The 19,434-nt window shown below is 41.9% G+C and overlaps 1 protein-coding gene across 1 annotated transcript in view; it reads right to left on the bottom strand.

The window, feature by feature from the left end:
* The window catches only part of ncor1 (nuclear receptor corepressor 1), a 375,214-nt gene that overhangs the window by 300,697 nt on the left and 55,083 nt on the right, over positions 1–19,434 (bottom strand). The window contains exon 3 of the mRNA XM_048612313.1: positions 16,831–17,009. Coding sequence (XP_048468270.1) covers positions 16,831–16,956 — 126 coding nt within the window. The 5' untranslated portion in view covers positions 16,957–17,009. The remainder of the gene's footprint in view (positions 1–16,830; positions 17,010–19,434) is intronic.

The raw sequence follows: 19,434 nt of genomic DNA, 5'->3' as shown, positions 1-19,434 counted from the left end.
TGAACACGTGTTCCCATGTTTAAGATTCCCTAGACAGGGAAAACCACCTCTTGCTGTTTACTCTGTCAAGCCCTTCAGAATCTTGTACATTTTAATGAGATCACCTCAACTCTAGAAAGTAGGTCCAATTTAGTCAGCCACTCACCACAGAACAACCCTCTTACACCAGGAACTAAATCACATGAATATTTGTTGTATACCTCCAAGGCAAGTACTTTGTATCTTTCCTGAAATACAGAGGCCAACTCTGTACACAGTATTCCAGGTCTGGTCTCACTACAGCCTCTTCCAATTGGAAGGCGGCTACTTTACTTTCATATTGTAATCTTACAAACATACCAACAAGAACCGCAGTAGACAATCTGGCCTCTAGAATCTGCTCCATCATTCCATAAAATAATGGCTCACCTGACTGCATTATCAAATCCACTTTCCCACATTCCCTGATGAACTTCGACCTATTTGCTTAACAGAAATCTAACTACCTTTGTCTTAAAAGTATTCAAGGATTTTGCTTCCATCACCTTTTTAGGAAGAAAACTTCAAAGCCTCAACTCTCAAGAGAAAGAACACTATCTGTTTTAAATAAGCAACCCTTAGTTCTAGATCCTCTCGTAAGAGGAAACATCCTCTTCATACCTACCCTGTCAGACCCCTCGAGAACACGTGCATCTCAAACAAGTCACCTCTTACTCTTCTAAACTTCAGCAGATACAAGCCTAGTCTATCTAACCTTTCATCAAAATAAAATCCTCACTCTACAGGAATTATTCTGGTCAAAAAAAAAGAAGTTGCTGGAAAAGCTCAGCAGGTCTGGCAGCATCTGCGAAGAAAAAAATCGCAGTTAACGTTTTGGGTCCGGTGACCCTTCCTCAGAACGGACCCGAAACATTAACTGATTTTTTCGTTGACAGATACTGCCAGACCTGCTGAGCTTTTCCAGCAACTTCTGTTTTTGTTCCTGATTTACGACATCTGCAGTTCTTTTGGTTTTTATTATTCTGGTAAACCTTCTCTGAACTGCTTCCCACCCAACACATTTACTTAAGCTGACCATAACTGTACACATGACTCCTACTCTTGCATTCCACTCTCCTGACAATAAATGATAAAATTTTATTAGCTGTACTGTAGGAAGGATGCAAACATATTGGAGACAGTATTGAAGTGGTTTACAAGAATTATTCAAGGGAGATACTTTAGTTATGAAGATAGGTTTAAACAGGTAGGAATGTCCTCCATGGAGAGAAGGTGGTTAGGAGGAGATCTGTTATAAATTTTAAAAACCAGGAGGGGTTCCGTTAAAGTAAATAAAGAGAATCAGTCCCCAGTTACACCATCTACAAGATGCACTGCAGAAGTTCACCAAGTGCTCCTTAGTACCTTCCAAACCCATGACTGTAACCATCTAGAAGGACAAGGTCAACAGATATATGGTACCATCACCACTTACAAATTCCCCTCCAAGCCATTCTCCGTTCTGACTTGAAAATATATCAACATTCCTTCAGTGTCAACGGGTTAAAATCCTGCAGTTTCTTCCTTAATGGAATTGAGAGTCTACTTACAGCAAAAGGACTGCAGTGGTTCCAGGCAGCTGCTCACCACAACTTTCTCAGAGGTAACTAGAGATGTGGAATAAATGCTGGTCTAGTCAGCAATGCTTACATCCTGTGCATGATTAAATAAAATGGGTGACGCCAACACACTCATCATTGATTTAGTAATGAACACCCTAGTAATGAACACCCATTCGTATCTGCAGGGCAGGGTGTGGATCCAGGGTCATGTATAAGCCAGATCAGATGAATGCAGCAGACTACCTTCCTTAAAGGACATTAGTGAACCAGTTAGGCTTTTTACAATAGAGATAACAAGGTGTAGAGCTGGATGAACACAGCAGGCCAAGCAGCATCATAGGAGCAGGAAGGCTGACGTTTCGGGCCTAGACCCTTCATGGTTGGCCTGCTGTGTTCATCCAGCTCTACACCTTGTTATCTCAGATTTTCCAGCATCTGCAGTTCCTACTATCTCTGGCTTTTTACAATAATTGACGGTGGTTACATAGTCATCACCGCTTGGTTAACTTTTTATTTCAAATTTTTATTGAGTCTCAATACTGGGGAATTAAAGCCAGTTAAACCAAACTCTATAGATAGAGAAGGTAATTGTCTGGTATTTAAGCACAGCTAAGGGTGCTGTTGTGTAGATGAAATAGTGTATTTTATTACATGTTTCAAAATCTTAAAATTTAAAATCTCTGCTTCCCACTTGCCAGGATGGGTGCTGCCCCAATAACACTCAAGAAGCTTGTCACCATTCAGGACAAAGCAGCTCACTTGACTGGCACAACTTCCAGAAGCATCCACTCCTTCCACCACTGATAGCATCTTCCAAACATATGGCTACATCCATGTGGAAGGACAAGGACAGCAGATACATGGGAACACAACCACCTTCAAGATCTCCTGTAAGTCACCCACCGTCCTGACTTGGAAATGTATCTCGGTTCCTTCATTGTCCCTGGGTCAAAATCTTGGAATTCCCTCCTTAATGATATTGTGGGTCAACCTACAGCACATGGACTATAGTGGTTCAAGGCGGCAGCTCACTACCACCTTCTCAAGGGCAACTAGGGACAAACAATAATGCTGGCGAGCAAGCAATGCCCACATCCCACAAATTAATAAATTTTAAAAGAAGACAGACAACTGGGTTCAAATGAATCTTAATCAATATAAAGAGTGTAGGAGCATTCTTAAGGAGGAAATCAGGAAAGCAAAGAGGGGATATGAGACAGCAGTGGCAGATGACCTTGACGGATAATCCAAAGAGATTCTACAAGTACATTAAGAGTAAGTGGGTAATGAGAGAGGGGTTAGGGCAAATTAAAGATCAAAGAGGTCGCCTTTGTGTGAACACCAGGAGATGAGAGAGATATTGAATGAATATCTCGAGTCAGTTTTACTGTGGAGAAAGAAATGGAGGCTGGAGAACTCGGGGAAATAAATATTTATGTTTTAAAAACAGTCCACATTATAGAATACGACATTCTGGAGGTCTCAGAGAATATAAAGCTGGATAAATCTCAAGGAACTGATCTAATGTCTTCCAGAACGCTGTGGGAAGTAAGGAAGGAAATTACAGAGGGGTCCTTCGCAGAAATATCTGCATCACCTATAACTATGGGGAAGGTGCCTGATGTCTAGCTATTTAAGGAAGGTGATACGGAAAAGCCAGGGAACTATAGACCTGTGAGCCTAACATCAGTGGTGGGCAAGTTGTTGCAGGAGGTCCTGGGGGACAGGATTTACATGCATTTGGAAAGGCAAGGACCGATTAGGAATAGTCTACATGGCTTGTGCGTGGGAAATCACGTTTCACTAACTTGATTGGGTTTTTTGAAGAAGTAACAAAGAGGATTGAAGAAGTCAGAGCGGAGGACATGATCTATATGGACTTGAGCAAGGCATTTGACAAGGTTCCACATGGTAGACTAGTCAACAAGCTTAGATCACATGGAATACAGGGAGAACTAGCCATTTGGATACAGAACTGGCTCAAAGGTAGAAGGTAAAGGGTGGTAGAGGAGGGTTGTCTTTCAGACTGGAGGCCTGTGACCAGCGGTGTGCCACAAGGATTGGTTCTGGGTCCACTGCTTTTGGTCATTTATATAAATGATGTGGATGTGAACATAAGAGGTATGGTTAGTAAGTTGGCTGATGACGCCAAAATTGGTGGTGTAATGGACAGCAAAGAAGGTTAACTCAGAGGACAATGGGACCGTGATCAGATAGGCCAATGGGCCAAGAAGTGGAGATGGGATTTAATTTAGATAAATGGAAGGTGCTGCGTTTTGGAAAGGCAAATTAGAGCAGGACTTATATACTTAATGGTAAAGACCTGGGAGCGTTGCTGAACAAACAGACTTTAGAGTACAGGCTCATAGTTCCCTGAAAGTGGATTCCCAGGTAGACAGGACAGTGGAAGCAACGTTTGGTATGCTTGCCTTTTTTGGTCAGTGCATTTGAGTATAGCAGTTGAGGGGTCATGTTGTGGCAGTACAGGACATCAGTTAGGCCACTTTTGGAATACTGCGTGCAATTCTGGTCTCCCTGCTATAGGAACAATCTTACAAAACTTGAAACTGTTCATAACAGGTCACAAGGATGTTGCCAGGGTTGGTGCCTTTGTGATATAAGGAGAGGCTGAATAGGCTGGGACTATTTTCCCTGGAGGGTCAGAGGAATGACGTTATAGAGGTTTATAAAATCATGAGGGGCATGGAGAGGGTAAATAGCCTTTGCCCCAGGGTAGGGGAGTCTAAAACTCGAAGACATAGATTTAAGGTGAGACGGGAAAGATTTAAAAGGGACCTAAGTGCAACATTTTCACACAAAGGGTGGTGCTTGTGTGAAATGAGCCGCCAGAGGAAGCGATGGAGACTGGTACAATTATACTATTTAAAAGGCATCTGGAAGGAATATGAATAGGAAGGATTGAGGCGGTAATGAGCCAAATGCTGGTAAAAGGGACTAGATTAATTTGGGTATCTGGTTGGCAAGGACGAGTTGGACTGAAGAGGCTGTTTCCATGCTGTACAGCGCTACAGTTCTATGACTGGAGGGTGGCTAATGTTGTGCCTTTAAGGAGGAATAAGAAACAGGGGAACTCAAGACCTGTGAGTCTGACATCAATTTGGGTAAGTTATTAGAGGTGATTCTAAAGGTTAGGATTTTTAAATATTTAGAAGAAAAAATTTATTAGGGATAGTCAGCATGGTTTTGAGAGAGGACCTTGGGTGGTGTTGTAGAACAGAGGGTCCTCGGGGTTCAGGTACCTAATTCTTTGAAGCTTGCATCACATATAGACAGGGTGGTTAAAAAGGTATTTGCATGCTTGCCTTCATCATCAGTCCATTGAGCATAGGAGTTGGGAAGTCATGTTGAAACTATACAGGACATTGGTGAGGTCTCTTCTGGAATATTGTGTCCAGTTCTGGTCATCCAGTTATAGGAAGGGTGTTATTAAGCTGGAGAGGGTTCAGAAGAGATTTACCAGGATGTTGCGTAGTATGGAAGGTTTGAGTTATAAGTAAAGGCTGGATAGGCTGGGACATTTTTCCACTGGAGCATAAGAGGTTGAGAGATGACCTTATAGAAGTTTATAAAATAATGAGGGGTATAGATAGACAACGCCAGTTGTCTTTTCTGTAGGGTGAAGGATTTCAAGACAACAGGGGCATATTTTTAAGGGGAGAGGAGGAAGATTTAAAAAAGACGAGGAGCAATTTTTTTTCACAAAGTGTGGTTTGTGCAATGAACTTCCTGAGGAAGTGGCGGATGTGGGTACAATTACAACATTTGAAGGACATTTGGATAAGTACATAAATAGGAAAGGTTTGGAGGGATATGGGCCAGGACCAGGCACGTAGGACTAGTTTAGTTTGGGATTATGTTTAGCATGGGCAGCAAATACATACATTAATAATTTTGATATGGAAGTACAGGTCACAATTACCGAACTTTGTTGATTACCTAAACTTGGAAGAATAGCAAATTGACAGAATCATAATAGACTCCAAGAAAACACAGGCTGATGGAATGAAGTAACATGGCAGATGAAGTTCAACATAGAAGAGTGAGCAATGATACATTTTGGTAGGATGTATATTTTCTAATCAAACTGTTCACAGATGTTGTTACATACTTCTAGAGCAGGTAGGAGTTGAACACAGGCTTTCTGGTCCAGACATAGGGACATTACCACTGCACCAAAAAGATCCGATTTCGGTAGGATAGTGAGAAGAAACCATATAAGCTACCAAATACTATTTTAAAATGGGTGCAGGAAGACATATTTGAATGTAGCTATAAGAGTCATTTAAAATCATTAAAGGTTTTGACAAGGAGAAACTGTTTCTAGTGGTGGGGCAAATAACCAGAGGAAACAGATTTGAAATGATTAGCAAAAGAGCCATCACTAACATGAAAAGGCATTTTTTTCTTTTACTTAGTGACATGCTGTGTTCCAGGATTCACTATCTGAAAGGGTGGTGGAACAGATTCAATCATAACATTCAAAAGTACAGTGGATAATTGGTAGAAAGGGAAACAATTACTGGACCATGGGGAAAGAGAAACACAGAATGGGACTAATTTGACAGCTGTACTGAAGAGCTAAAAGGCACTACGGGCTGAAGGCCTACTCCTATTGCTTTATTTAATGACCTCTGCAGTGTGATGAAGTGTAAAGGATCGTCATTATTGGTGTCGGGATTGATGATATACTGTATAGGGTGAAATATCCAAATACATGAGAGTAAGCCAAGATGTGACAACAAAATAATTGTCATTTTTCACTTAAAAGCAGCAAATTATTACTTTATCAGTTTAAAACTAATGCCATTTTAAGGCTATGAGAGCACAGAATCATTTTCTGATTTAAGGATGTTTGAAGGTCATCTGTTAATGTATGAAAAGAAACATGAATGAAAGCCAGCGTGCTGGTCACTCAGGGTTATAGCAAGATTAAAAGCAAAGAGAAGGTTCCAGTAGATTTGTTTCATGCTGCTTTCTTACCGCAGGTGTACGGAGGTAACCTTCTGTCTGCATTATACCAAACCAAACAGAGATTGTTGACTGCTGTGTTCAAGCCATGCTGCACCTGATGTCTGAACTTACCAAATGCTTTGTTTCTATTTACACGCTGAGTAAAAGGGTCACTGTCTAGGGCACAAAGTTCAGAGTGCGATCCCTTGGCTGCACTGCCCCGATCCTTCTTCCATGAAAACTTTTCAACTTCTAAAATGAAACGGGCACTTTCTCTTCAAACACAATTATTCAAAGTACCTGTAACCCACTGAGGTACAGCACGTTTAGTTCCAGCATTTCAGGTAATAGAGGTGCAAGATTTATTACACCTTCAGTATAATCATAAAAGAAACACAAGGTTACAAAATACACTTGCCAGTGGAATGTTACTAAGTGAAAATGCTTAGCCATAAACTCTTGATGAAGAATTTTAACGTTTTAGTTCTATGAGCAATAAAGGTGCGTGTGTGTCTGTGTGGTGAGGCAGAGACCAAGTGATACAAGAGTAAACCTCCATTCCCTTACTTCTTCATAACCATGATGGAAAAACATTAAACCAAAACAAACATGCTCAAAGTCACCGGGTCAAATTGATTTATTGGAAAGAAACACTACTACGTATTTAATATAAAACTAGTATTCCTTCAATTGGAGAAGTGTGCCACCACTATACTGAATGACGCAAAATGTCCTTCACTTCAGACAACGGGAGAGCGCAACAGTACTTAACATAAGAACATAAGAACTAGAAGCAGGAGTAGGCCGTCTGGCCCTTCGAGCCTGCTCCGCCATTCAATAAGATCATGGCTGATCCTTTCGTGGACTCAGATCCACTTACCCGCGTTCTCACCGTATCCCTTAATTCCTTTATTGTTCAAAAAAAATCTACCTTTTTTTTTAAAAAGCGTTCACTGAAGTAGCGTCAACTACTTCACTGGGCAAGGAATTCCATAGATTAACAACCCTCTGGGTGAAGAAATTCCTTCTCAGTTCAGTCCTAAATCTGCTCCCTCTAATCTTGAGGCTATGCCCTCTTGTCCTAGCTTCACCTGCCAGTGGAAACATCCTCTCTACTTCTATCTTATCTATTCCCTTCATAATTTTATGTTTCTATAAGATCCCCCCTCAATCTTCTGAATTCCAATGAATATAATCCCAATCTACTCAGTCTCTCCTCATAGGCCAACCCCCTCAACTCCGGAATCAACCTAGTGAACCTCCTTTGCACCCCCTCCAGTGCCAGTACATCCTTTCTCAAGTAAGGAGACCAGAACTGCACACAGTACTCCAGGTGTGGCCTCACCAACACCTTGACAGCTGCAACATAACCTCTCTGCTTTTTATTTCAATCCCTTTAGCAATGAAGGACAAAATTCCATTTTCCTTCCTAATTACTTGTTGTACCTGCAGACCTACCTTGTGATTCATGCACAAGGACACCCAGGGCCCTCTGCATAGCGGCATGCTGCAACTTTTTACCATTCAAGTAATAATCCTTTTTACTATTACTCCTACCAAAATGTATGACTTCACATTTATTTACATTGTATTCCATCTGCCAGACCTTTGCCCACTCGCTCAATGTATCTATGTTCCTCTGTAAAGTTTCACAGTCCTCTGCACACTTTGCTTTGCCACTCATCTTAGTGTCATCTGCAAACTTTGACACCCTACACGTGGTCCCCAGCTCAAAATCATCTATATAAATTGTAAATAATTGCGGTCCCAACACCGATCCCTGAGGCACACCACGAGTCACTGACTGCCAGCTAGAATAGCACTCATTTATCCCCACTCTTTGCTTCCTGTTAGTCAACCAATCCTCTATCCATGCTAATACTTTACCCTTAATGCCATGCATCCTTATCTTATGCAGTAGCCTCTTGTGCGGCACCTTGTCAAAGGCCTTTTGGAAGTCTGTGTACACACCACATCCACTGGGTCCCCATTGTCCACCTTGCTCGTAATGTCTTCATAGAATTTCAAAAGATTTGTCAAGCATGACCTTCCCTTCATGAACCCATGCTGCGTCTGCCCAACGGGACAATTTCTATCAAGATGCCTTGCTATTTCTTCCTTGATCATAGACTCAAGCATCTTCCCCATTACAGAGGTTAAGCTAACCGGTCTATAATTCCCCATCTTTTGTCTACTTCCCTTTTTAAACAGTGGCGTCACACTTGCTGTTTTCCAATCTGCTGGGACTGTCCCAGAGTCCAGCGAATTTTGGGAAATTACCGCCAGTGCACCTGCTATTTTTCCCGCCATCTCTTTTAGTACCCAGGGATGCATTCCATCAGGGCCAGGAGACTTATCAATCCTTAGCTCCATTAGCTCGCCCAACACTACCTCTTCCGTAATTATGATTGTTTCCAGGTCCTCACCTACCTTCGTCTCTTTGTCTATTACTGGTATGTTATTAGTGTCCTCCACTGTGAAGACCGACACAAAATACCTGTTCAAAGCCTCGGCCATTTCATCATATCCCATAGCTAAATTCCCCTTCTCATGCTCTAAAGGGCCAACGTTTACTTTAGCCACTCTTTTTCATTTTATATATTTATAGAAACTTTTCCTATCTGTCTTTATATTCTGTGCTAGTTTTTTCTCATGTTCTATCTTACTTTTCCTTATAAGTCTTTTTGTGGCTTTCTGTTGACCTTCAAAGTTTTCCCAATCTTCTAGTTTCATGCTGTTTTTGGCCACTTTGTATGCCTTCTCTTTCAATTTGATAGCCTCCCTTATTTCTTTAGACACCCATGGCAGATTACCCCTTTTGTTACAGTCCTTCCTTTTCATTGGAATATACTTTTGCTGAGCACTTTAAAAGATTGCTTTGAAAGTCCTCCACTGCTCGTCAACTGTCCCACCATAAAATCTTTGTTTCCAGTTTACTTTTGCCAAGTCCTCCCTCATTCTATTGTAGTTCCCCTTGTTCAAGCACAGGACCCTGGTATTGGATTTTATCTTCACACTCTCCATCTGTATTCTAAATTCAACCATACTGTGATCACTCCTTCCAAGAGGATCCCTAACTATGAGGTCATTAATTATTCCTGTCTCATTACACAGGACCAGGTCTAGGATAGCCTGCTCCCGCGTCGGTTCCATTACATACTGTTCAAGAAAACTATCACGGATACACTCAACGAACTCGTCCTCAAGGCTACCCTGACCGAGCTGGTTCGGCCAATCTACATGTAGGTTAAAATCCCCCATGATAATTGCCATACCATTTTTACAGGCATTAGTTATTTCTTTGTTTATTGCCCGCCCCAATGTGATGTTATTATTTGGTGGCCTATAGACTACGCCTATCAGTGACTTTTTCCTCTTAGAATTTCTAATTTCCACCCAAATGGATTCAACCTCATTCTCCAGAGAACCTATACCATCTCTCAGCACCGCCCTGATGGCGTCCTTGAATATCAGGGCTACACCACCTCCCTTACCTTCCTGTCTGTCCTTCCGAATAGTCTGGTACCCCTGGATATTTAACTCCCAGTTGTGACCATCCTGTAACCATGTCTCCATAATGGCTACCAAATCATATTCATTCGCCATGATTGGTGCCGTTAACTCATCAACCTTGTTACGAATGCTACGAGCATTCAGGTAAAGTGCCTTTATGCTAGCTTTCTTACCCGCATGATTTCCAACATCTCTAATAATATCTCTTGAGTTATCCTTCCTTTTTGCTTCTTTCATAGTCTGCCTTGAACTTAAACCCTCCTGCACACATGCTAACCTGCTGCTTACCTTTTTATTTACCATCATACTCCCTGTCGTTTTCCCTTTCCCTTCCCCCCCAACTCACTAGTTTAAAGTCCTAGTGACCACCCTATTTATCCTTTTCGCAAGAACACTGGTTCCAGGTCGGTTCAGATGGAGACCGTCCCATCGGTACAGATCCCTCCGGTTCCAAAACTGATGCCAATGGCCCATGAAATGGAACCCCTCTTTCCCACACCACTTCCTTAGCCACGTGTTTACTTCCCTAATTTTCTGTTCCCTAAGCCAATTTGCACGTGGCTCAGGCAGTAATCCGGAGATTATGATCCTCGAGGGCCTGTTCCTTAATTTCGTTCCTAGTGCTTGATAATCCCCAAACAGGTCCTCCATCCTAGCCTTGCCTAAGTTGTTAGTCCCAACGTGGACCACAACAACTGGATCCTCCCCCTCCCGCTCCAATATTCTTTCAAGCCGGTCAGAGATGTCCTGCACCCTGGCACCGGGCAGGCAACACACCATGCGGGACTCCCGATCCGGCTTGCAAAGGATACTATCTATCCCCCTAACTATAGAATCCCCTATAACTACCACTTGTCTATTTGCTCCCCCCTCTTGAATGGCCTTCTGCACCATGGTGCTGCGGTGAGCTGGCTCATCCTCCCCGCAGCCCTTTTCCTCATCCACACAGGGAGCAAGTATCTTGTACCTGTTGGATAAGGTCAAAAGCTGAGGCTCCTCCACTCCTGAACTCAGGATCCCCCCACCTGCCTCACTTGCAGTCACACCCTGTTGTCCCTGATCACTAACTGAATTTGAATTACTTAATCTACCAGGTGTGACTGCCTCCTGAAACAAAGCGTCCAGGTAACTCTCCCCCTCCCGGATGTGTCACAGTGTTTGCAGCTCAGATTCCAGATCTTCAAACACAATGGTATAAGAAAAGGTCACACCAAATGTGGGTCAAGGAACCTCAAGGTTCAGGTGATATCAGGAGGCAGCAGTCACAGTAAAAAAAAAAAAAGACTGTACACATTGCATTGTCTCAATGATTCATTGTCTGTTGAAAGTCCACGATCAGTAAGCTTCGCATGGTCATGAAGGAGAGATCAGATTCAGAGTGAGACAGCCCAAGTGAGTATATAGTTCAGAGAATTTGAAACAGCATGGAAATTCAGTTTTTTTTTGGCTCATAGTTTGTAAGTTTTTTTTAAACTGAATAAATGGAAGCCCAGGTTCAGGAGTCCAGTACCAAGAATAAGTGACATCATAAATAAGCCGTAAGTACATTGGTTGGAGATAGCCACTAATTTGACTATTTATTATAGGTTACTTTCAAACTGAAGGTAAAAGGGGGTAATTTTGCAGGCTACAAACCAAGACCAGTACAAAACATTTTACAAAAAGTAAGAAGTAGGTAATTAAAATAGATATGCAGGGCCAGGCAATGTGTTGCACCTGCATGATGTGGGAGCTGCTGGACCCCATTGTGGTTCATTATGACCATATCTGGAGCAAGTGTTGGTTGTTTGAGGAACTCCTTTTCAGACTGAATGAGCTGGAATCTGAGTTACGAATACTTCAACACATTAGGGAGACAAGGAGTTACCTGGATTCTGAGGTGTTCAGCCCTGATATTATCTAACATTATCTAACATCTAAGTTTGAGATTCTTGCTCCCTGTATAGATGAATGGGTGCTGTAGGGAAGATGAGCAAACTGACAATACTACCGGGAAGAAGATAGAAATATAGTTGTCATTGGGGAAATAGTATAGTCAGGGCAATAGACACTGTTCCATGGCCAGGACTCGAGTCCTGAAGGTAGTGTTTGATACAGAAGATTGCAAGAATTTTTTTTAAGATATCTAAACGATAAGAGAGGCAAGATTGGACATTAGGCCATTGGCTAGAGAAGCAGTAATGGGGAACAAAGAAATGGCAAAGGAAGTGAATAGTACTTTGCATCAATTTTCACAATGGAAGACATCAGTAGTATACCAGAACGTCAAGACAGTCCGGGACAGAAGTGAGTGTACTGGCCATCACTTAGGAGATGCTGGGGAAGGTCAAAAGATCTGAAGGTGGATAAATTGCTTGGACCAGATAGACTACACCAGAGTCATGAAGGAGATAGCTCAGGAGATTGTGGAGGCATTGGTGTGGTCTTTCAGGAATCACTGGAATCAGGGAGGGTTCCAGAGGACTGGAAAATGACTAATGTAACACCACTGATATAAGCAGAGGGAGTCAGAAGACCGGAAACTTGAGGTCAGTTAGCCTGACCTTGGGCGCTGGTAAGATTTTGAGAGTTCATTACTAAGGATGAGATTACGGAGTACTTGGAAGTGCATAGTGAAATTGTGCTGAGTCAGCACGGCTTCATCAAGAGGAGTTCATACCTGCCAAATCTGTTAGAATACTTTGAGGAGCTAACAAGCAAGTTAGTCAAAAGAGAGCCAGTGGTCATGATCTATTTGGATTTCCAGAAGCCTTTGATAAGGTGCCGCACAGGAGGCTGTTAAATAAGATAAGAGTCCATGGTGTTCAGGGAAAAGTACTGGCATGAATAGAGGATTGGCTGACTGGCAGAGGGCAGAGAGTGGGGATAAAAGAGTCTTTTTCAGGATGGCAGCCAGTGACTAGTGAAGTTCCACAGGGGTCAGTGTTGGGACCACAACTATTCACGTCAGATATTAATGATCTGAACAAAGAAAACTAAGGCCATTGTTACTAAATTTGCAGATGACACAGATAGGTGGAAGGACAGGTAGTGTTGAGGAGGCTGCTTGAGGGGGAATTGGGCAGGTGAGAAGAGTGGGCAAAGAAGTGGCAAATGGAATACAATGTGAGAAAGTGTGGGGTTGTGCACTTTGGTAGGAAGAACAGAGGTGGAGAGTATTTTCTCTAAACGGGGAAAGGCTTCAGAAATCTTGGGTGTGCTAGTTCAGGATTCTCGTACAATTAACATGCAAGTTCAGTTATATATTAGGAAGGCAAATGCAATGACCACATTCATTTCAAGAGGGCTAGAATACAAGAGCAGATATGCACTGCTGAGACTGAACAATCTCTGGTCAGACTGCAGTTGGAATATTGAGAGCAGTTTTTAGCCACATTTCTAAGGAAGGATATGCTGGCTTTGGAGGAAATTTACAAGAATGATCCCGGGGATCAAGGGCTCATCACTGAGTGGTCGAGGACTCTGGGACTATAATCGACGTAGTTTAGAAGGATCATGGGGCAACTGATTAAAAAAAAACTTAAGAGTGCTGACAGACCTGGACAGAGTAGTCAAGGAGATGTTTCTACTAGGAGGAGAGAATAGAACCCAAGGTTAAAGCTTCTGACGACTCTTTAGAACTGAGATGATTTGTGATGAATCTGAGGAACTTACTGCCACAGGGGGCTATGGACACCAAGTCATTGAATGTATTCAAGACTGAGATAGACAGGTTCTTCATTGGAAAGGAGATCAAGGGTTATGGGGTGAAAGCAGGAGAATGGGTTGAGAAACAGATCAGCCATGATCAGCCATGATCAAATGGTGGGGCAGAGTCAGTGGACTGATTGGCCTAATTCTGCTTCTTTTGTCTTATGGTCACTATAAAATTAAAACCTCAGCAAAGAATTATGCATGGCTTTTGTAAGGCCTCATTTTGATGCACTGTTAAATTTTCATCTCTTTTCTGTAAGAGAGAAACTTAGATGGGATCTTAGAATCACAGAACCTCTGCAGGATGAAAGCAAACCATTCAGCCCACTGAGTCCACACCAACCCTCCGAAGTGCATATCACCTATATCCGTCCCCCCTATGCTATTCCTGTAACCCTGTATTTACCATGGTTAATCCACCTAACCTACTCATCCATGGGCATTATGGGCAATTTAGGACAGCCAATCCACCTCACCTACACATATTTGGATCTGATTCAAGTCTATTTTTCATTCATTTATGGGTTGGCAATATCACGAGGAAAGAGAACGGTTATCGTTCATCTCAGATTGCTCCTCAGACAACAAAGCTTAGGAGGAGGCTATTTAGTCCTTTGCACCTGAATTTATCATTTAATAACATTGTCTGCTCCAATTGTGGTCTCCATTCTATTTTCTGGTTTCACCGATATCCCTGACTGCCCTATTTGATAAGAATAATGCTAATCCAATCACGAATGAATGCAATGATCCAGTCTTCACTACTTTCCGTGGAAGAGACTAACCTTCTCAAACTGCTGCATCCATTGTGCTGTTGGAAAAGCTGTTTGAGGGTTTTGACCCAATGACAATGAAAGAATTTTTACATAATCACAAATTACAATGGTTTCGTAGAAACAGAAACTCTCAGAAGATTATTAAAGCCATGGACATAATGCAAGTGGATAATCTGCTAGGGGAATCAAGGGTCACGGGGAAAGGGCAAGAAAGTGGACATGAGCAATGTCAGATCAGCCATGAACGTATTGAACGGCAGACCAGGCTTGGGAGGCCGAATGGCCTCCTCCTGTCCCTATTTCTTATGGCAATGTGGCCTAATAAAACTTGCAGTCATGTGTCCAAATGAAGGAATCAGTGTTAAGGTTGCAAGTTCCGAGTTCGCTCCAAAACAGAAATTTGGAACTGAAATCTGTTCAAGACTTAACAATGCCCTTCAGCATAGAAAAATACATAATGAAAAGGCTTGTTAAAGTATACGTGAAGAAGATATTTCTATATTAAGGCCAGAATTAAGGGACATAAATAAAAGATAGTCGCTGCTAAGTCCAATTAGGGATTCAAGAGCCAAGACCTTAAGCATGGTACTACAGATGCTGGAGATCTAAAATAAAAACAGAAGTGCTAAAGACACTCAACAGATCTAACAATATCTGTGGAGATAAAGTTAACATTTCAAGTATGATATAACTCCTCTTCAGTTCTGAGAAAGTCAGTCTCTCTAGTACTTTTTTTTTATTTCTTTAACCAGAGACTGGTTAGAATGTGGAACTCAATACTACATGAATTGGTTGCATTAAATAGCATAGAGGCATGTAAGGAGAAGTTAAACATATAACGGAAGAAGAAATAGAAAGAAGTAAAAATATCAGCAGAGTGGTCATAACCTAGCATAAACCTCATGTCTCATCATATCCCATACAATCATAAGAAAATGTTGCAAGCCGTTTGGCCATTTGAGCCAATCCTGGAATTAAGACCACGGATAATCTGCTTGTGTGTTGAATTCTACATTCCCATCTACTCTTGATAACCTTTGATCTCCTTGTTGATCAAAAACCTATCTACCTCCACCTCAAAAATATCCAATGACTTGCCTCCACTACCTTCTGAGGCGGAGTTCCAAAATTCACATAACCCACTGAGACAGAATATCTTTCATCTTTGTCCTAAAATGGTGACATCTAATTTTAAAAATCTGTCCTCAGTACTGGACTCACTCACAAGAGGAAACATCATTTCAACATTCATCTAGCCTAGATCTTTCAGGATCCTACATTCTTCAAGAGGTCGTCATCTGGAAAAAGAACCCTTATCTCCATTCACTGTTTCCTGCCATTAGCCAATTCTCCCTCCATACCAGTATACTGCAGTACTGCTGCCTCACAGCACCAGGACTCAGGTTTGATTCCACCCTCAGGCGACTGTCTGTGTTGAGTTTGCACATTCTCCTTGTGTCACCATGGATTTCCTCTGGGTGTTTGATTCTCTCCCACAGTCTAAAGATGTGCAGGTTAAGTGGATTTGCCATGCTAAAGTGCCCATAGTGTCCAGGGATGTGCAGGCTAAGCGGACTGGCCACGGGAAATGCAGGCTTACAGGGATAAGGTAGGGGACGTGGGTCTGGGTAGGTTGTTCTTTGGAGGGTCAGTGTGAACATGATGGGCTGAATGATCTGTTCTGCACTGTAGGAATTCTATGATTAGTGGAGTACAGAAGTAGTACTAGGCATACCTAAAGATCAAGCATCAACCTAGTGAAGCTACAGAACGATGCTACACATTCTATACAGCAGTAGCATGCAACAGACTGCACGTGTAAGTAATTAGTTAGTTTGTGACACCAGCTTAGGCTTTTTGTAATTCCCCACTATCTCCCAGTTTCTCAGTTTTCTGAAAGGGTAAAATAGGAGTTGACAACAAACACATGCCAATTTAGGCATAAATTCTGAAAAATGAATCTTCAAGGCAATTAAATGAGCACCAGGAGCCCACAGGCTGGGTAATGCAAAGCCCAAAGACCAAATCTATGGATAGACATTTGTCACATTAGCTTCTAAAACGTCATCAGATTTCCTAAATATTCTTATTTCTGAATGCAATGTCATTCATGCTATACCTTCTTCGCATTCTTAGTGTTGGTTCATGACTCAGCTCTATCACCGAGACACAGAGAACCAAAGAACAATCCTACAACGTACTTCAGCACTGTTCAAAATGGAATTAGCTGAACAATCGGACAAGAGCCAAAACAGTGTAGGTTGCTGCACAAGATCAACCAATACCTGACAGCTTACCTGCTGGTGCCTGCTGCTGGAGAAGCTATATGGAATTGCATGAGTTGGGTATCGGTTTGGTTCTGCACCAAATGGGCCTTGACCTTGGGGATAACCTGAACTTGACATTTTTGGGCAGTCTGTCATTCAAATGCTCCCTGGGAATCAAGCCATCATATGATCGCGTTTCTAAGAACAACCTGAGGGGAAAAAATGCAAAGATAATATCAATTTAAGCCACATGACTGCCAACAGCATAGAACATAAAACAGTACAGCACAGAACAGGCCCTTCGGCCCACGATGTTGTACCGACCTATTATCCTACTAAGATCAAACTACCCTGCATACCCGACATTATACTATCATCCATGTCCCTATCCAAGAGTCGTTTAAAAGTCTCTAAAGTATCTGACTCCACTACCACTGCCAGCAGCAAATTCCACACACCCACCACTCTGCGTAAAGAACCTACCTCTGACATCATCCCTGTACCTTCCTCCAATCACCTTAAAATTATGCCCCCTCATAATAGACATTTCCGCCCTGGGAAAAAGTCTCTGGCTATCTACTCTATCTATGCCTCTCATCATCTTGTAAACCTCTTATCAAGTCACCTCTCATTCTTCTTCGCTCCAATGAAAAAAGCCCTAGCTCCCTCATAAGACCTGCCCTCCAGTCCAGGCAGCATCCTGGTAAATCTCCTCTGCATCCTCTCTAAAGCTTCCACATCTTTCCTATAATGAGGCGACCAGAACTGAACACAATATTCCAAGTGTGGTCTAACCAGGATTTTATAGAGCTACAGCATAACTTCATGGCTCTTAAACGCAATTCCCCTGCCAATGAAAGCCAACACACCATACGCCTTCTTTACAACCCTATCAACTTGGGTAGCAACTTTGAGGGATCTATGGATGTGGACCCCAAGATCTCTCTGTTCCTCCACAATAGCAAAAATCCTGCCATTAACCCTGTATTCTGCAATCAAATTCGACCTTCCAAAATGAATCAATTCACACTTTTCTGGGTTGAATTCCATCTGCCATTTCTTTGCCCAGCTCTGCATCCTGTCAGTGTCCCGTTGCAACCTACATCAGCCCACCACGCTGTCCATAACTCCACCAATCTTCGTGTCATCGGCAAACTTACTAACCCACCCTTCCACTTCCGCATCCAAGTTATTTATGAAGATCACAAAGAGCAGAGGTCCCAGAACAGATCCCTGCGGAAAAGCCCCATTCCATTTGATGCTTATTTTGCCAAGAATCCTTTTAACACCAGGAAGAACTGAATTTCACCTATATTTCTTGCTCTGATCAATAGTAAATACATATTTACATAAAACATATACACAATGATTCTAGATTCCGCTGCTGCACATTAAACCAGCTACAGGTATTTTCCTCAGTGCATTTGACACTTCCACTAGAAGTAATTAAGGAGTAATTCATAAATTAACTGAGATCTGATTCAGTTTATTCTGCAGTCACCAAACCTGTAGAAATATCAAAATCAATAGTTCATATCAATTCTCCCAGTTCCCTCAAACAGGTGTTTTCCATAAACCTGATTTTTCACCCAGATTTTTCTTGAACATGGACCTAAGCAGGTAGAACCTACCAACAGCTCACATCATCTGTTACAATTAATTGTGAACTGAAAGAAGTGGAGCAGATGAGCCAGCTGCCAACAGTTGCCTTCACAAGTCTATCAGGATTCAGTCCACGTTCTCAGAGAAAAATATTCATGCAGTTATCTCAATTTGTCAAGCCAGATCACTTGTAAAAACTGGGTACCCCATCAACATGCATACCTACTTGTCCCATTATGCACAGATTACATTTGCAGCTTCAGCTCCCTCTCCTATTTCAGTGAATTAGCGTTCACCGGGCTTTGTAACATGCTCAGCACAGTATACTTAAAAGCTAATGTAACTGAATGTATAACAAATGGAATTATTTCAACCAAGTTTAAAGAGGAAAAAAGTTAGAAAAACAAGTAGTTTCTGACAAGTCAGTCAAGCACCAGAATCAATTAGAATCAATCATCAGTATTGCAAGAAAAAAAACCTCAACAAATCTGAACCAACTGTGAAACTCTGCAAGAACACAACCTATTCAGTCACTTTATTATAGGTGTTAGTATTGTAACTGCATGCTCTTACATTCTCACACAGCTTACCAGGAACCGTGTGTTGAGGACAGCACGCAATTTTACACCAATTGTACAAACTGCACCAATAGCTCTTCGTCAGCACATCAGAAGAGAACAGCATAACCAGCAAAGCTTAAAATCAGTTGATGCTACTACTAAAACCAAATGCATAAGATTGCCATAGGGGTAAGATACTGTTACAAATTATGTTTTGAAAGCAAATGAGCCAAGGAACTCCTAAAAACCATTGGACAGAAACAAACATTAAACACTCCTTTAAATAAATATGCAACAGCACATTCCTGTCCCAAACAGAAAACAATCAAAATTTACAATGGAAATTTTCCCCTCTGACCAATATAGGGAAGGTTGCGAGGATATTACACTGCCCTCTGCCTCTCTCCATGCTGTTGCTGGGGTGACCAGAAAAGTATACAATTAATTTCTGTCCAAAGATAATATAGAATGT

This window comes from Rhincodon typus, chromosome 26, assembly GCF_021869965.1.
Source record: "Rhincodon typus isolate 14 chromosome 26, sRhiTyp1.1, whole genome shotgun sequence".
NCBI lineage: Eukaryota > Metazoa > Chordata > Chondrichthyes > Orectolobiformes > Rhincodontidae > Rhincodon > Rhincodon typus.
Note: the sequence above shows the minus strand (reverse complement) of the source record. Positions and strands in the feature narration are given on the sequence as shown.